The sequence below is a fragment of the Amphibalanus amphitrite genome, unplaced genomic scaffold (assembly GCF_019059575.1).
Source record: "Amphibalanus amphitrite isolate SeventyFive unplaced genomic scaffold, NRLGWU_Aamphi_draft 000246F_arrow, whole genome shotgun sequence".
NCBI lineage: Eukaryota > Metazoa > Arthropoda > Thecostraca > Balanomorpha > Balanidae > Amphibalanus > Amphibalanus amphitrite.
Window position 1 is genome coordinate 412,582 of NW_024881741.1, and position 19,196 is coordinate 431,777.

The window sequence follows — 19,196 nt, forward strand, 5'->3', positions numbered from 1 at the left end:
GTTCGTTGTGCTGGTATTGCGACTATATGTAAGTTTCTGAAGGCTTCACTGTATTCATGAAGTTACCATAAGGGAGCGATCTAATCAATCTATGAATTAGTATTATGCCCGCAATCTCAAAACCCGCAAACCCGCAACCCGCATGCGAGTTCCAGTGTGGGGTGGCCTTAACCCGTCACTCTATATATCTGCAGGCACAAGACGGGTCTGAAGGAGCTGGAGACGCTGAAGAAGCTCAACGACGCCGACGCCGACGACCGCTACCACTGCCTGCGGCTGTTCAGACACTTTTTCCACAAGTCGCACCTGTGTATGGTGTTCGAGCCGCTCTCCATGAACCTGCGGGAGGTGAGTCAGCGACAGGCAGCGCTACCCTCTCCACGAACACTGCCAAAGTTCGGCGCATGACGGGGACGGCATGTGGTTTGGTTCAGGGAGTCATGTTCGCCTGCCGTGGGCGAAGTTAGGTGCTTTAATCCGGTCTCTGGCAGCTGGTGCTGGTAGTTGAGATGTCGCTTTTAAGGGCCACCGGCACAGATCTTATTTATTTCAATGTCTGCATCAGATATATGAAGGATCCGTCATAGGCCAACTTTCGAGGGATTGAAAAAGAAAACAATGAGTATGACATGTACATTGTATAGTATGTCTAAAAAGAATGTCCCCTCGCCACCACGCGGCGCTGGTGTCGCGAGCCGGTAGTTGGCTGAATCCGGACCAAACCACGCATTCCCATGCGCTGGGCGGCAGCTACGCAGTGGCTGATAGTAGCGTAATCCCGAACCTTCGTGACACGACCTCGGGAAGGAGGGAGGGGTGTGGGCGGGGAGCGCGTGGTGCGCTCCCCCGCCCGCTAAGGAGCGGTGCGCCGCGCGGCGCGCGGTATAGGCTGGCGGCTGTCTCGGCCAAAGGGTAGGGGTCACACACCAAGCCAAGGAGTGCTGATGAGGGTTCGTAGGGACTGTGAAGTTTTGCCACGTTTGACACGTTTGCTACGGGTGCCACGTTTAGCGACGTGTCTGAGCCAAAAGGGAGCGTTGAAGAAAAACATCTGGCTAACCACATCGTGGTAATAGTGTGCCAATGCAGGCCTTCATGACCATAAACAGCTTTTCTAAGTTCGCAGAGGCCACCATTGAACAACAATATCCGGATCGAAGTAAACGATGCCGAGCTACTATCGCTGCAAAAAAACACTCCTGGAAATTTGTGACAGAAAAATACACTCGTCATTTTTGTTTTTGCTATTTTAATGTTTTGTTTCAGTTTTCCTTTAATTGATCAGAAAGAAAAACAAGATTGAAATAAAAAGGAAATTTTACATTATTTTCATAAAGTGAGAACTTTGGATAGTTCATCTTTGGTAGACGCCTAATAAACAATAGTGTTCGCCGAGGAAACTTATAACGCGTTAACCAGGTCAGGGTCAGGTAATATAGCCCAAGGCAAGAAATCGGTTTTTGATAAATAACCGCAAAATTGCCGCAGAGCCGCGGTTTTTGCATAATCGTTTATTTCGCCTCGCTCAGAGGTGTCGAATGGTATAGGCATACGTTTTGTTCGGTTGAGGTCAACTGAGGTTGACCTCAGATCAAGGTCAGGTCAGAGTCCTAGGTCACGAAGTTGGTTAAAGGAGGTGATATCGCATATCATTTGATTCGACAGGTCTTCCACTGCATTGGTAAATGGTGGTTTTCCCGACTCGCTAGCCCAATTTGATCGGGAGCTATTGACGAAAAACTTATGGCCGCAATGACGTCATAAATGACGTTACGCAAGGTCAACAATGCAAAATTTGCAAAACACTAAACCCTCTCTCTCTCTCTCTCTCTCTCTCTCTCTCTCTCTCTCTCTCTCTCTCTCTCTCTCTCTCTCTCTCTCTCTCTCTCTCTCTCTCTCTCTCTCTCTCTCTCTCTCTCTCTCTCTCTCTCTCTCTCTCTCTCTCTCTCTCTCTCTCTCTCTCTCTCTCTCTCTCTCTCTCTCTCTCTCTCTCTCTCTCTCTCTCTCTCTCTCTCTCTCTCTCTCTCTCTCTCTCTCTCTCTCTCTCTCTCTCTCTCTCTCTCTCTCTCTCTCTCTCTCTCTCTCTCTCTCTCTCTCTCTCTCTCTCTCTCTCTCTCTCTCTCTCTCTCTCTCTCTCTCTCTCTCTCTCTCTCTCTCTCTCTCTCTCTCTCTCTCTCTCTCTCTCTCTCTCTCTCTCTCTCTCTCTCTCTCTCTCTCTCTCTCTCTCTCTCTCTCTCTCTCTCTCTCTCTCTCTCTCTCTCTCTCTCTCTCTCTCTCTCTCTCTCTCTCTCTCTCTCTCTCTCTCTCTCTCTCTCTCTCTCTCTCTCTCTCTCTCTCTCTCTCTCTCTCTCTCTCTCTCTCTCTCTCTCTCTCTCTCTCTCTCTCTCTCTCTCTCTCTCTCTCTCTCTCTCTCTCTCTCTCTCTCTCTCTCTCTCTCTCTCTCTCTCTCTCTCTCTCTTCCTCGTGCGGTGCTTGGGGGGGAGGCAGTCTTATAAACGCCGGGGAATGGATATGACGTCACTGGGCATTGGCTAAAGGAAACGGCTATTACGTGCAAAATTGTTTTAACGCATTTAATTTCATCGTATATTGACGGGATCCCAGCGCCCGATTTCATGAAGTTCGATAGTGTCTTCGTTTGCAGCAGCGCGAATTTTACGCTCTAAGAAAATACTCCCGCCATAGAAGTGGTGACTTATTGGAATGGGAGAGCATATTTTGAATGAATTGTGTGCTTGATGCTTCCGCTTGTTTTGGACTGTATTTTCACACATCCACTGCTGAGCGCTCGTATCACTATAAATATTACCTAATGCCGTGAAAAGAATAGCACTCCCTTTATAAGATTGGGCCAGTGCGGTCACGCCCCGCGAGCTCGGCTTCACCGCTCGGCCGCTACGGGCCGAGGAAATCGGTCCTCGCCTGAGGGCAGGACGGAGGTCATGGAGGGAGCGCGGGGTCAGCCAGGTATCGTCTGGTCCCGAGCGGTTGCCCCTCCTTCCCCTCCCTTCCCCTCTCCGACCCTCCCTACCTCGGCGGCGGATTCCGCCAAGTTACTGATTCGCCTACGGTGGGAGAGCCAAACCAGGGGACATACTTTTTAGACACACCGTACAATGGCTAGATCCTAGACTGATGATCCATTATTCGTATCTTTCTTTGGTACTTATTAGAGCTCGTTAGGATAGCTGGTAATGGAACTTTTCTTTTCATCTTTCTTTGAATGCTGACGCCCCTTCAATGTTTCTTCAGTTTGTGCAGAACATAGCAATTAGCACCTCACACAGTACATGTGTTGTTAGATGAACTGTACAAATTGGAGAGCAAAACATTTGTATTGACCGGCCAGTAATGTGTGAAATCAGAACACACTGCCTTCAACAAAGACCGAAATCATAAGCTGTGCTGATTTTTTTTTTATTTATTTTGGATTTAATTGTTTTCATGTAGGTACTTACATTCAAAATCAGGAAAATAGATTTCAATTTCGAGTTTTATTTTGTGCTACGCCTGATGTTGTTTTGTGTTGTGAGATATACATATATGTTTTTGTCATGTCTCAGGGTTTGCCAAATCTGAGGACCATTTTGTCCTATAAGCTCCCTAAAACAGTTGGCCAACATTTACATATTTTTATTATTATACCTTTCATGGTATGTCGCTGGATGGAAACCATTAGTTCAGCATTGTGCGACATATCTTTAAGAACATTCAAGTCGGGGAGTCATCAGCCAAACAGCCAGAGGACACTTGCAGCAATGTGTTGCTTTTGTTTGATCTGTGAATGAATCATAACTGCTGAGAAGAATAGTGTGCAACTTCATGTCCTAGTGGTGTGGTAATGACTGGTGAAGTGGTGCTGATGTATGTGCTAAATTACCAAGCCTCTGTCAGTGAGCGTTCTTTCTCTAGAGTCCAGCTGCTTGTGCCCAGTCCAGTCACACATCTGCCACATTTCCCACCCAGCAGGCTACAAAGATTTATCTCACCGATGTTGGTCGTTATTACACAAGATTCAATAGTTTTTGACATTACAAATACAACTTCAGTGATGCATATCACACTCTTGGTGCTACAAACACCATTGACATCATTAAGTGGACCATAACCATACAAGACACTGCCTGACGAGCACACCACATGAATTACACCATCAGACACTCACTTTACAACTACAGATGAACACTGCCTTTGGCCTGGCAGGCATGGTTGCAGACACAATCACAAGTTCATGAGGGGGAACATCTCATTGTACAGCAGCATATGCACTAGTGCTGCTGTTCAGTTGAACAAGGGATTGTAGGTGACCCAGTGAGCTGTCTGCCTGGTCTTGGCAGACTCATGAGAGGTAAACAGAGATTTATACACTTCTGTCTTCTGCTCATCCCTGGCAACACTGTATGAGGCTGATGCCTTTGCATAAGCAGGATCCATGAGTTTGCCATTATTTGGTAGATTAATAGAGGGACCAGCGAGCACCTTTGTCTTCCTTTCTGTGTCCACCTTTTTCTTCTTTGCCAGTGGTTCACTGACAGTCACAGAATCACCTTCTGCTGTCCTCTTGGACTTCTTCAGGGCTTTGGCCTTGGCCCGCCTCACCTCCATCCGCACTTTCATTGATTCCAGCTCATCATCATCAGGGTTCAGAACTATGACATCATCATCAGTGAATGGCTTGTTGCATTGGTGGCAGGTGTCTGACTTGACCATTTTGATGGCCCGTTCCGAGAATACGCATCCACAGGTCCATAGAAAAACAAACCTGTACTTGCCATTCATCTCCAGGCCTACAACAGGACATATGTACTCTGATGCCTCTGTGTCCAGAGTGCTATCACCCTTATGTGGCACAACTGAAGTAGCCGAGTTCTCAGTGAGGTTCAGGACTTTGACATCCTTCAGGCCCTTGATGTGCTCAGCCGAGACAGGCTTGCTATCTTTATCCAGCAGCACTTCAAGCACTGATGATTTACTGTACAAGCCTCCCAACTCGCATGCCACAATGGGCTTCTCTAACTTGCTTTGGCTGATAGTACAGTTATGCCACTTAAATTTTCTCACAGAATCTTTGTCTTTTTGCTCACCCTGTTTCTTTGTCCTCACTAGCTCGTCTCTTCGTGGGATGGTGCCACCATCGCATCCCATTTTGGCACTTTCTTCGGGTGGTCCAAAGCAAGCAAAATATGGCAAAAATAATGAAAACTGATTCTAGCGGTTTGCACACCCCCTTCGCTAGACAACTCACGAAATAATGCAACTTTCGAATACAAACATGGCGAGTTTAATTACGCTGTAGACGAAAGCGACGCAGCTCTAAATTGCTGCAGTATTTTCGTCCTCGTCACTAAAACGCTGTTTGCACTATTTATAATATACGCTGTGGTTTGCACTGCTACATACCTACAATCACCATCTGGCATCTAGGGGAGAGTGGGGTAATTTGGCCGGTGGTGTAAATTGGCCGCCCCCACCTGTACGAAAGCTGATAAAAGTGAATGAAATAACTTTAGTCCCTTTAGTCTATTTATTTGTCATCGGCAGAACTAACTCGAGAACAAATGTCAAAACTTTCCCCCTCATAGTTTTATTCAAAATTAATAAAAGGTGAATTTCGTTAGAAAATGGTAACTTTTACTTCCGTATAACATACTTACTTATAACATACTTATTTGTATAACATGTAGTATTTGGGCTGTAAACGGATTCCAACATTATAGCGCCATTTTTTAGGGTGTTCAGCGGTTCCAAGAGCAATTTCATCTAGTGTTGTACAGCCATGACGACTTAAAAGACAAAAATTTCACAATGGCCATGTGGGGTTATTTGGCCGGGACTAGCGGGGCAACTTGGCCGGTGCACTCAGAGTCACTATGCTGGGACGGCCGAGTTGTCATGGTCAATTATACCATAAAGGACACGATTCATGACCAACTTTGACTACCTTGATGCCATATTTCCTATTGGACAGCTGTAAGGGCATGTGACGTCATCAAAGGTTACCTATCGCTTTTTTGCTAATAAATACTTACAGAAAAAAGATACAGCCGCGCAAATGGTCTCATTGTGTTCAGCTCGTCGAGGCGCATCGAATGATATACAATAGAGGTGGCAAAATGTGGACCCGAGGACCCGGTCCAAAGAACCAGTCTGGACCCATATGGGTCCAGACCGGTTCCTGGAAATTTTCTGACGGGTCCAACCGGGTCCTACCACAAACTATACATCTTGCACACTACACATTATTGCAAAATATGAAGTGAATGAAGTGAATGTTTCTTTGCACACAAGCTCATGAGTATTCCCAGTGGGAAATAGGCTGTTATACATGATGCAACTAATGATGTCTACAAGTAATTTGTATTAATTGACTTTTGGGGACCGGGTCCAACTGGTTCCGATTCCAACTAAGACCGAGTCCGACTGGTTCCAGAAATGTCCAACCGGGTCTGGTTCGAGTCTGGTTCCCAAAATTTTCATCTTTTGCCACCTCTAATATACATGATGACCTTGGACTCACGTAACCTTGAGGTCAAGCGACCTGAGGTAGCGTGACCTGAAGCCAACCTTTGTCCTTGACCTCTCGAGGTCAACACATACATGTTTCGATGCGGAATGACGAGAGAATTACGATGGTACTTTTAGTTTTGGCCTAGCTTGATTACTTCAAAAGCTATTCGTAAAAAACGGTCAAGGTCATCGCATCTAAAGCCGCTATTTTGACTATTTTCGACCCCTGTGACGGCTGAGTCAAACCTCCAAAATGCTTCAAATGCGTCGCAGGACACACGCCATTGCTGAATGTGAAGCTGACTCTTCTATAACCAAAATCAGGGCCTCAAACTAACACCGGCCAAATTGACCCACACCCACGGACAAATAACCCTGCTAGTGGGGCAATTTGGCCGCTTTGCAGTCCTTTGTAATACGTCACAATTTCAATATAAGTAGTTAATCTATCATTTCAAGTTTACTGTTCAAGAAAGTAAAATGTATGCCACACCTGTCAGCGTTGAGAAAATGCAGAAATGTGTTGTCGATTTTTAGTTACATCGTTTTCTAAAAAAAGCGGCCAAATTACCCCACTCTCCCCTACTACACCTTTTTGCACATTAAATGAATTCAACCATTCGCCATAAGGGTTTAAGGAGCCATTTTGACAATCGGCATTGAGCACAACTTTTCCGGCGTTGTATGTTTCATTTCAGCCATTCAGCAAAGTAGATTGAACACTGAAATGAGAAATCTGCAAGTGAGGCCCAGGGCTGCGGAGTCGATGGATTTTCGGCGACTCCGACTCCGACTCCGACACCGGCTTTCAAAAACCAGCTCCGAATCCGACTCCGACTCCGGGCAGAATTGTCGACTCCGACCGACTCCAACTCCCGACTCCGACTCCGCAGACCTAGCAGGGCTGCGGAGTCGACAGATTTTCGGTGACTCCGACTCCGACTCCGGCTCGGGTTTCTAAAATCGACTCCGACTCCGACTCCGGTCACAACTGTCGACTCCGACCGACTCCGACTCCGACTCCGACTCCACAGCCCTGTGCAAAACAGTTTGACACTTCTCCAGACTTCGGCATTGAGCAAGACATCTCGGCATATGACGAATAGTTTCAACCACTGATGATTTGTTTTGCACAATGTTGAACCGTTCGCTCAATGTTGAGTCGTAGAGGAAGACCGCCGAATAGTTTTGAACAGTGGCGGATCCAGGGGGGGGGGGCAAAATTGGCATTTGCCCCCCCCCCCAAACGGCATAATTTTAACATTACGCCTATGGACGATGCATGGAAAGAATCGATAAATTGTTATGGTTTGCCTCCCCCCCCAAAAAAAAAGCTCTGAGCTGGATCCGCCTCTGGTTTTGCACGATGGCGATTCTTTGCGACCAACCGCCCAGTTGTGGCGCCACGCCACCTATAAGGCGAATGTGTACAAATGTTTTGTCCAATGGTCAAAAGCTAACGCAAAAAGGTGTACTGCATCACCAAAACTACTTGCACTGTTTAATTATTCACGAAATGAAATGGGTCTCGTTTCATAAAGCGAGTCCGTAGCTTACGCCGGTTTTTGGTCTTGTATTGCATGTGCATGTGAAGCGATGACAATAGTTTGAATCGTTGAATTTATTTATCTTGCAAGCAAGAACAGAAGTGAGAAGGGGAAATAAATTTATCGCTTCACATGCGCTTGTAATACAAGCCCAAAAACTGGCGTAAGTTACGGACTCGCTTTATGAAACGAGGCCATGGATTTAGGGGAGACCCGGGAGGTATGGGCCCCCTGGAGGTATGGGCCATCGCAGTTTTGAAGAAGTGTTGCGCATTTTTACACATTTGACGGTGTTAACTGGTACCAGCCATTCAGTGATTACATCCCACGTGATTTTCAAAACCTTCCTCAGTCTTCTATGGCAATGAGCGGCGATAAAGCGTTGTTGCCCTCTTCGAGTAAAATACGGCACATACAGAAAATTCGTGATAAATTTGAACCAGGCTCGTTTTATGATGTCCGACCATCGCTAACATAAAGCGACATAAAGTCGCTTTATGTGTTTAACGACACGGAGTTCATTTATTGAAAGCATGCAAATTAAGACTGGATAGACAATATGAAGCTTTCTTGCAAGATTATGAGCTGAGATGCTACGCACATTATGGCGTCCTAACCGGGAGGTTTGGGCCACTGAAGCAAGCTATTGGCCGCTTATGCGGATCCTGGGCTCTAAGAGAGATCGAGGTAGATACCAGCTACGAGTATTATTCTCATTGTCGAGAAAATAATATGAAACATGGCACCGGCCCATACCTCCCGGGCCATGGCCCATACCTCCCGGTGCATTTTGATGGATCGAAAAAGCACATGATTTATTGAAAGTTATCTCGAGACAAAATAGTTGATCCAAGATGCCTAATATCAGGCACACGTTGCAGGCGAAAGGCAATTTCACGTACACAGAGTGAAAAACCGAGTCTAGCCACTGCCCACTGGAAGAAAATTGCCTTTTCATGAAACCGGCCCATACCTCCCGGGTCTCCCCTACACATATGACATACTATACTCCATATAATCAAAGACTTTCAAAAATTTCTTTGAAGGGCTCTAATGCCTAATCCTCGCCGGCCGGGGGCGAGTATACCTACCCCCCACCCCACCCCGGACGTTTTGTTTTCGCGATAGCTCGGAACCTGTAGGCTAGAGAATCCTTCAAAGGGCGATGAAGCTTACAGTACATGCTTAGTAGCCTCCCGTGCCCTCACAGAATGTGCATCTCGAATTTTTCCTGAGGGTCGCCTGAGGTCATGATGGTCGCATTACCTCAATGGGGAAATGGGGAAATAGGTATGGGGGTTTTCTTCGCCGGAAATTATGTTGGACTTTCTCGAACGCCTGCAATCGTGATGTCTTGCACTCATTGTAAGGTTCGATGTTTAATTTTTGCATTGTGAGCTTGCGTGGAGTCGTTATGATGTCACTAAGGTCATCAGAGTTTTTTGTCAATAACTCCCTATCAAAGTGAGTTAGCGAGTCTGGAAAGCCACGTTTGTACTATGAAAGACTTTCCAAATCGAATTGTATGCGATATCAACTCTTTCGATCAACTTAGTGACCTGGGTGGCTTTGACAATCTTGGCTTTTACCTGACTTCTACCGGAGTTCAGCACCCAAAGCCAAATTTGACCTTTGACCCAAACCAAAAATTATTGATTTCACGTGCAGGAGCACTGCACCGAGTCCCGTACATCGGACGGCGCGGGACACCCGACGGTGCTCCGACGGTTTTACTGAGTCAGAGACCATTCCGATGGGACGTGAATGTCCCGATGGGACAGCCCGCTCTGGCGCTCAGTGACCCGGGAGAGGCTGTAGTCCAACGAGGGCTTGCCCTCACCACCGTTTGTCTAGTGGGGGTGACTGCCAGCCCGGAAAGGGAAGCGTGAGGGGGAATGCGGATGGGCTTGACCTGAGCGTGGGATTGAAGGCCGGGTCCTGCTCGGCACCGGGTCTTTCACGTAGGAGGCGAAACGTTACGGCCCGTTATACCTCCATTTAGGCCTATATTGAAAATTAAAGCGGCCATCGGTAGCAGCTCCGTCGGGCGTCGATGATCTATCGGTCGAACAGAGCCAGTCTTATTAAAATATGAATGCAATTTAGAAATATTTCTCTGAAATGAGCTGTAAAGTCTTTCCTCTCCTTGAACCTGCATACTTAGTGTGTTTACCAATAGCGTCTCCATTCTCACCCGTACCCTGTCCGTTCTGCCGCCAGATTCTGAAGAAGTACGGCAAGCAGAACGGCAAGGAGATCGGCCTGCACATGAAGGCAGTGCGCTCGTACGCGCAGCAGATGTTCCTGGCGCTGCGGCTGCTCCGAAAGTGCAACATCCTGCACGCCGACATCAAGCCCGACAACATTCTGGTACGTACCAGAGCGACGCACCTGAGCGGCGTCTGCCGCAGCCCTGGTGCCGCCGCGGTGTGCCCTGACAGCAGACGATGACGGGGGAGGGGCATCACTGGTTATAATAAATTAAGTATTAACTACGGTAGATTGTCGCCTTTTGCAGCGCATCGGGAAGAATTGAATTGGTCTGTACTTAGACGTTTTTTGCTGTAGTATCATTTTCAGTTCTGTAGCTTTAATACCTTCTATGTGAACGCCAGCAAAGCAGTCAGGTGATTCCAAATGTCCGCACTCCAACGTCTCACAAAGGTCTTTTATTAGCTCCCCACTCCCCTGCTTCCCGTCTCCCGTCTGACCCCCCTCCCCCCCCCCCCTCTCGGCGCCAGGTGAACGAGAACAAGCTGGTGCTGAAGCTGTGCGACTTCGGATCGGCGAGCAACGTGGCTGAGAACGAGGTGACGCCCTACCTGGTGTCGCGCTTCTACCGCGGCCCAGAGATCATCTTGGGCATGCGCTACGACTTCGGCGTGGACATGTGGTCCACGGCCTGCACGCTCTACGAGCTCTACACCGGGCGCATCATGTTCGCCGGCAAAACCAACAACCAGGTACGGGGCAGAAGACGTGGGCAGGCGTGGTAGTGGGTGTGTCGCTGGTGTTATTGGGTGGGCAAAGCAGTTCATGATTGTAACTGATTGATGCGCAAAAATCATTCAAATTTGCACTTTGCGGCCCGTAAATTTAGCCATTGGCATCATTCATGATTGCGCAAAATGTACGGCGTCCAATAATTTCCGCCGTTATCAGCCTTCCGTAAGCAGCTGCCTGGTCCTGAAAATATTTTTAAGCTAGCTACTTAAAGATCTAACGAATAGGTTGTTTCTGATAAAGGCTGCAATTATCACTGTTTTGTGTTTTGTGATGTTCCGTGCGATTTAAAATGTCTTTAAGGCGTCGAACTCGAAAATGGCTCAGAGTTAATCTGTTCTTTTCAAAGCCTTTTAAGGTCCGCTCGCTGTTGAGAGTAATTAAGTGGGGCCGTTTGGTGTTGGTCTGAGGCGGCTCTCGTGCCTGTCGAGTCGTGTCTCCTTGGTCGCCCGCTGTTATTGAGTGTTCAAAGGAGGGTGGCGGCGTTTTGTCGATACGCCGGCCCACCGGACCGGAGGCAATTCAAAGTGCACCTGTCACGCGTAACGGCCCCGGGAGTGGCTGCGTCGGGGAGGTGAGCGGCGTCGGCCCCTCCCCGTCCGTCCCTGCTCCCGCGGACACGAACGGTGCGCCGGGGACGGGTCGGTCGGCGGGCGCCGGCGGGGATCCGAAACTGAACTGCCGTTCGAGACACTATCCAATCGCTCAGAGTGTCCAGCTTTGGTTGAGAATGCTGTTAGATGCTCCTAGTAAACATCAAGGCGTAGGCGCATGGGTCACGAGCTTGGTCTGTTCAGTGACGTCCCGAAATCCTTGGCCTGCGTTCAGCAATGTTATGTAGTGTGCATCGTAATGTATAACACTTTCCATTAACTGAATTGTTGAGTCTTCGTTCCCTTCCCGTGTAGTCCAGACGCCCCAAGCTCAAATAATCATCAGTCTTTACTCCTATGCCCCAGTAAAGCCGCTGGCCGTGCGCCGACTTCCGACCAGGTGGCCGGACAGGCTGTCCTCACCTTTCACACGGCTGTATGTCATGAACCGGCGCTGGTATACGTGATCGCATGGCTCAGACTACTTAAACGCGTTTATGCTACGTAATGCAAGTTTATAAAACCATTCGAACACTGATGCGAACGAGGGAGAGCGTAAGAAAGTTTTGCAGCTGATACACTCGGCCCCAATTTTTTAGCCCCTTCATTGCCATCCTCAAGTAATGTCGGAAAACGCTCGTTTTACTTTTTACCAATGTGAAATAACTATGTATGTGCCTTATTCTATTTCCCAGATGCTCAAGTTCTTCATGGACCTGAAAGGCAAGATCCCCAACAAGCTGGTGAGGAAGGGTCAGTTCAAGGACCAGCACTTCGATGGCAACTGCAACTTCCTCTGCCAGGAGGTGGATAAGGTCACTGAGCGGGTAAGTCCTCTGCCTGCCGGACGCAGTCTGTACCGAGCCGACATCTCCATTTTCCGTGCAGATTGCATATGCAGATTACAGATGCGTTGCAATACTGATTTATGCTATCCCGCACCCGGCTCGCCGGTAGGAATTTAATCCAAAAGTTTTACTTATCTGAGGTAGATGGTGGGCTGGGTTCTCCATGTCTAGCGTGGATCTGTCGCCATTTACCATCTGACGTGCAGAACAACAAGGGTGCCTCGGACTCACTGACACCGAGTCGCTGGTCGGGCACCGCCGCACCCTATGTAGCACGCCGGTAGGCGGTAAGCCGGTTCTTACGTCTGTCTTGTTCGTCCGCAGGAAAAGACGATCGTGATGTCGTCGATTCCTCCGACCCGAGACCTGCTGCAGGAGCTGATCGGAGTGCAGAACCTCTCCCCCGAACACCTGAAGAAGGTAAGTCACGCGCCTCGGCCGGCGGCTGGCCGGCGATAGGTGCTTCTGATCAGGGGTACCACTCACGGTCTCCTGTCACCATTGCACTTGTTCCAGTTCTTTTTTTTAAGTAACAATACTTTTTGTTCGCTTTTTATGCAAAGGTATTAAGTCAACTTAAAAGTCACCATTTTTTAGGTTGGCGTCTGTTAAGTAATTAATTTACTTGCTTCCTAGTTTTGAAGTTTGATGAAACTTTTTTCTTCATTTGGTACAGTTTCGATAATAGTGTTTTTTTCCCTCCCGTAGTTCAGTTGTATTACATACATATTGATGATATGATGCCTGCTGTTGATTTCACTTTTTGGACGGTTGAAACCAAGTTGAAACCCTCAATATCTACCCGTAAAATTCGACCGCCAATCTTAGGAAAACCGACGAACCCGAGCTTCCGTGATAGGCGAAGCTTCTTTTTGTTCCTTAGACGGTCGGAAAGACTGACTGCATTATCTGCAAAAGCAGAACCGTTTTTTTTGTAGCAATTGCAAGCTAATTCCATTTCGAACATGCTGAGCCAGGCGAATGTGAGCAGTGGTGATGCATAAGTGCCAAAATCAGTGCAGTGCTGTGATTTGTGAAAATATAAGAATGGTAAACAAGGCTGGCCCACTTCTACACATCGCCAAGGGTAGTGCTCAGGGTAGGCATTTTTGCCGTTGCCATTTTAACCGGCAAAAAGTGGCAAAAACTGGCCAAAGCTAAAAATCAGCTTAACGCTGTGCCTACGCGTGCATTTGAATAGGAAACATTTTGAGGATGGTTCAGTGAAAGCTATATGCTTTCAACCAGAAGTGAGATAATAATATCATTCCAGAGTACTTCATATCTTCACCTTTGCACTTTTGGGGGGTTTGGACGAACACCCCCTCGGTTTTCGTGAATAGCTCGTATAAAAAAGCGGCAAATCACGACGAAACGTTCAGTACCCTCGAGCTAATTAATTTTGCACATGCTCTAAAAACTTCACGACCCTTGTCCCTGACTCAAATATCCTTTGACCTGTGACCTGTTTCTCGACCCTGCCAGACCGGAATTGCGATTCGGCGTACGTCGGCGCACACTATCGTGCGTTTTCAGACTTGTGGTGATTAGAAAAGTGACAGCATGTGGAATGTATTCTTATCCCTTGCGTTGCGGGGCTGCAAAGGTCATAGACAAGTTGGGAATTTCATAAATAAGCTCGAAAATTACATAGGACACAATCGGGCAGCTTTATGACAGTTATCACAGCTGATACGCACCGTAGACGTTTTGAGCAGCAGAAAACTAGCGAGGCAAAGTTCAGGATGTTGAGTGCATCCCAATGACATCCAGGCATGCATTTGTACATTTCAACGAATGGCTTACTACAAAAAAAAACAGCCAAATTTTGGCCACTTGAGTTTTAGCTAGCTTTTGCCGTTTTTGCCAGTTTTTGCCACAATTGTTTCTGCCAGCCGTTTTAAACCGGTTAAAACCACTGGCAAGACCAGTTTTTGCCACCCACTGCCAACCTTGGACTAGTGCTCACGTCGTTTATTATACGTGGTTTATCTCACGTCAGTAAGTTGTTTTGGCATTGAATAGCATTATGTTGTTTACTCGTGGTGCGCCATTCCTAATCTTTCATATAAATCTGGGTTTCCCAGTCCTCAGTGACTGGCAACGGTTCTGCGACACCTGAGCGAGCGTCATTTCAGCGAACGACATTTGAGCGAAGCCTTTTCAGCGATTATCAATTTAAGCGATTGACTTTTTCAGCGATTGTCAAGTCGGCGAATTCAATCACAGCGATTATCAACTTAAGCGAGGACCAGAATCAGCGAAACCAGATTGAGCGAATATATGGAGGTCAATGGGGGACCAATTGAGCGAACACAGTTACAGCGAAACCGAACGCGACGGAAGTCAATCATTTGCTACTTTTCGGGAATTCTTGCCCTTGGAATACCCGCTTGGTATGTGTCATGCTTCAAGCTGCGCGCGGCAAATTAAGCTTGGAAACCACAAAAATATCTGGCCTCACTTTGATCTGGAAATGTGGAACGTGAGAGATAGGACGATGGAAGGAATGCCAAGGACCAATAATAAACTCGAGGGATGGCACATGGGGATCCAGTCTATGTTTCATGGACCTCACCCAAATATCTGGAAATTCGTACGGTGCTTGGGGCAAGAACAAATTTTACAACATGGGGGGAACTGATCCAAACTCAAGCAGGGGAATTTCGCGAAAAAACAGCACAAGCAATATGAATCTCTGAACAAACGTTTGGTCATCATTATTGGCAAACAGCAGGGGGGGGGAGGGGGTGAAATCGAACCGATGTAATTTTTTAGACATGTGGCATTAAATTTGGAGCTTAACGTCTGAACTTTGGACGTGACATCCGCCATCCAGTTCCGGATAACCATGAAAAGTTCCGGAAGCATTCGTTGCACGAACGCTCGCAAAAGAAAAAAAGAAAAAAATACACCGTTACGGGACGATGAAGTGTTTCGCTGAAATGACAGTCGCTCAAACTGTAGTCGATGAAAAATATGTCGACCGCCCTAAACAGAGCAAGTTAGCGGCAGGCCACGGCGGTGTAGCAATTTTGGCGCAAGAAACACTCAAGGTTGTGGTATTGCCCACACCAGTGACAGAAAATCAAGAACAGTCGAATTTGGAGATAATCTGGGCGCAGATACAGTCGGGAAATGGTCGGCAGATCCTGTTCGCATCAGCTTACAGACACCCCACCAACACGGTACATCAAGTAACTGCAGACCTAGATGACCTGAACGCCCAGTTAAACTACATGATGACAGCTCACCCACGCAAGCATGTGATACTGTCAGGTGACTTTAACGCGTGTTTACTGAAGAACACGGGTAGTACACCGGGCGTTAGACTAATGGAAGTGTTGCGCTTGAACGGCCTAGTGCCTGTCAATTTGAAAAGGCCAACATACCGACCAGCTGCCTCATTGATTGACGTTATCGCAACTAGCCAGAGCGGAAACGTTGTGAGATCCGGTGTTACTCGGTGCCATTTAGGAGGCCCGCACGACTACACTAGGATAATGATACGACAAAACTGCAAGAGCCGCGCTCACAGAAGTGTCTCTATCCGAAAGCGTTGCCTGGGCAGCGTTGACTCAACCGAGTTCAATGTCTACTTGTCGCGCATTGACTGGAACGGGGTGTGGCTGAGTGGCAGCACTGAGGCGGCGTGGGAGTCATTTGTGGCCGTGTTTACCCGAGCCTTGGACACGGTAGCACCGATACGGCGAGTGCGGGGGAGACCACAGGGGGCGCTACCTGTGACCGCGGCTACCCGTGACCTGATGGCCAGCCGGCGCCGTGCGCTCGCAGATACATCGGCCGCCGGACGCGAGCGGTACAAGGCTCTCAACCGCCAGTGCCGAGCCGCAATCAGGTCAGACGAGGCCTCCTATCTAGAGAATGAGTGCAAGAAAGAAGGTCCTGCAAAAATGTGGCGTGTGTTGAAGCCGATTATAGGCGACAAAAAGGGAGCTTGTGATGTACCGCACGTCACACCAAACGCACTAAATGCATTCTTCTCTCAGATGGGGCGAGAGACTGCCAATAGCGTGCCAGTACCGACTCGCACCCAGCCGGTGAGACTGCCACGGGTCCATACCTGTCAGTTTAAGGTGGATACTGTGGACATTGATACGCTGATGACTGTCGTGCACAGCATGAAACCATCGACAGCCACGGGTCTTCAGGGTATAAGTGTGCAAATGATGCAGAAATTCTTTTATAGTATCGGGCCTGTCTTGCTCAATATTATCAACTCTAGTCTGTCTAGTGGCGAAATACCAACGGCATGGAAACATGCAGTCATCACACCGTTACCCAAAACACCCAAACCGTCGCAACCGTCTCAGTATCGCCCTGTGTCTGTACTGCCAGCTCCAATGAAAGTGATTGAGCGCGTCGTGCAGCAACAGCTGGCTCAATACTTCAGAGACAACGGTCTGTTCACACACCACCAGCATGGCTACAGGGCGTCGCACTCCACAGAGACCGCTTTAGCTGTAGTGACTGAGCGCATTTATCGAGCGATGGACGGAGGCAGTGTTAGCATTTTAGTGTTGCTCGACCTGTCTAAATGTTTTGACAGCGTAGACCACCAGCGATTACTCACGAAGCTAGCACTGTATGGCATCGATGTGACTTGGTTCGCGAGCTACTTGGCCGGCCACTCTCAACAGGTCAAAGTCAGTGCGGGTGAGGGAGAGCCGATCATGTCCGACACTTTACCCAATGACAGCGGTGTATCTGTATACCAGGGCGGTTCTCTTAGTTGTATTCTATACGCCATCTATGTGAATGATATTGGGCTTTACGTTGATGATGTAGAAGTTATTCAGTTCGCAGACGATACCCAACTTCTTATAACCGGACCAAAGAAACATCTTAACGCGATGATCACAACTCTCGAACGCGCTCTCGATCAACTCGCAAATTGGCTCAATGAAAACCGGCTGAAGGTCAATGCCGCGAAAACGCAAATGATACTTTTTGGAACGAGGGCGATGCTGAAAAACCAGCCGAAGATATCGGTAAACTTCTGCGGCACAGCCATCGAGGAATCCCGCGTAGTTAAGAATTTAGGACTCTATATGGATAGGCACCTGACATACGTAGATCATGTAGACCACGTGGTAGGAAAATGCAGTGGCATTCTGGTTGCGCTGACGCATGCAAAGCATAGCCTTCCAAAAACCTCGCTCAAGCCACTGGTCAGCGCTCTGGTTATGTCTGCCGTTAGATACTGTTTGTCCATCTATAGCACGTGCACAAAAACAGAACTCCATCGCATACAGAAAATCATACATTTTGGAGCGAGAGTGGTCAGCGGAAAGAAAAAGTTTGAACATATTTCTGGAGTGCTCAAAGACCTCAAATGGCTAACAGCATCTCAACTTGCTCAATACCACCGCGTCCAGATGGTCAGCAAAGTGCTGGCATCAGAGCTTCCCCAGGCATTACACGATATTATCACGGACGCAGACCGCCAACACGGACACGACCACCAGACACGACAGAACAATCGGCTGAGACTACCAGCCATTCGAACAGAGACTGGTAGGCGCCAGCTTGCGTATAGTGGCGTACAAATGTACAATGATGTGTGCCAGGGCAGAAGAGATCACGACTCATTCAGGAAAGCACTCTACCGATTTGTACGGCGTGAACCGGACTAAAGAGTTGAGCTGCGTGTATGCATGTGTCTCCAATTTTATGCGGATGGATGTTGGTGTGTGGTACATGTGTTATCCTATTTTTAGTGCAATTTTACCAACCGGACGTGCGCAAGTGAAAACCCGAAATTGTCGGATCTTGAGCGAAATAAATGTTCTATGTCTATGTCTATGTCTATGTCGCTGAAACATAGTTTTCGCTTAAATTGATAATCGCTATATTTGATAATCGCTCAATTTGATATTCGCTAAGTTGCCAGTCGCTGAAAATGGTTCGCTCAAATGACGTTCGCTCAAATGACACTCGCTAAAGTCGCTCGCACCGACTGGCAACCGTTGTAAGGTGATGTGCTAACCTCTGTGACACTCGAGCCGGCGCGCGCAGTACCGGTCCGCGCCGGCCACTGAATGTGGCTGTCGTGAACCGATAGTTTGTAGGTACTGTGTTCCCACGCTAACCTGCAGGATGTGTGCGGAGAATGCTGTTTTAACAGAACACTACTTCCTGTCTCAAATATTCGGTCGTCCTCGTGGTCTCAAATATCTGATCGTCCTCGTCTCCCTGATTAACAGTTAAATAGGTTAGTTTGGTAACGCGCGCCTCACCGCTGCTAACTGATGGCTGTTTTTATTTTGTCATTAATATTATTCCTCCCATGCCTTTGCTTTCACTTGTAGATTAGTTTTGATTGTCCTCTTTCTAATCTGCAAGTGACTAGGAGGTACAGGGTATTTGTAGATGCCAATTTTTCGATTACGTGACAAAAGATCGTAAGACAAAAGATCGTATGGAAAAAGATCGTACGAAAATGATCGTAAGATAAAGATCGTATGGTGTAAAAGATCGCACGGTAAAAAGATCGTAAGCAAAAGATCGTAAAGCAATTGATCGTATGCAAAAGATCGTACGAAAATGATCGTAAGATAAAGATCGTATGTTGTAAAAGATCGTACGACAAAAAGATCGTAAGCAAAAGATCGTAAAGCAATTGATCGTATGAAAAAGATCGCAGGAAAATGATCGTAAGATAAATATCGTATGTC

The 19,196-nt window shown here is 47.6% G+C and overlaps 2 protein-coding genes across 7 annotated transcripts in view; one reads left to right on the forward strand and one right to left on the reverse strand.

The window, feature by feature from the left end:
* The window catches only part of LOC122386304 (serine/threonine-protein kinase PRP4 homolog), a 42,636-nt gene that overhangs the window by 16,532 nt on the left and 6,908 nt on the right, over positions 1-19,196 (forward strand). For all 6 annotated transcript variants that reach the window (XR_006257360.1, XR_006257357.1, XR_006257358.1 and 3 more), the window contains exons 10-14: positions 195-348; positions 10,275-10,424; positions 10,796-11,017; positions 12,346-12,477; positions 12,823-12,918. Coding sequence is in view for 2 of the 6 variants with exons in the window: in XM_043375377.1 (XP_043231312.1) it covers positions 195-348; positions 10,275-10,424; positions 10,796-11,017; positions 12,346-12,477; positions 12,823-12,918 (754 nt within the window). In the remaining 4 variants the exon portion in view is untranslated. The remainder of the gene's footprint in view (positions 1-194; positions 349-10,274; positions 10,425-10,795; positions 11,018-12,345; positions 12,478-12,822; positions 12,919-19,196) is intronic.
* Positions 3,980-5,252, reverse strand: LOC122386307 (replication termination factor 2-like). The gene has a single exon (XM_043375380.1). The coding sequence runs from the start codon at positions 5,143-5,145 to the stop codon at positions 4,282-4,284; it is 864 nt and encodes a 287-aa protein (XP_043231315.1). The 5' UTR covers positions 5,146-5,252; the 3' UTR covers positions 3,980-4,281.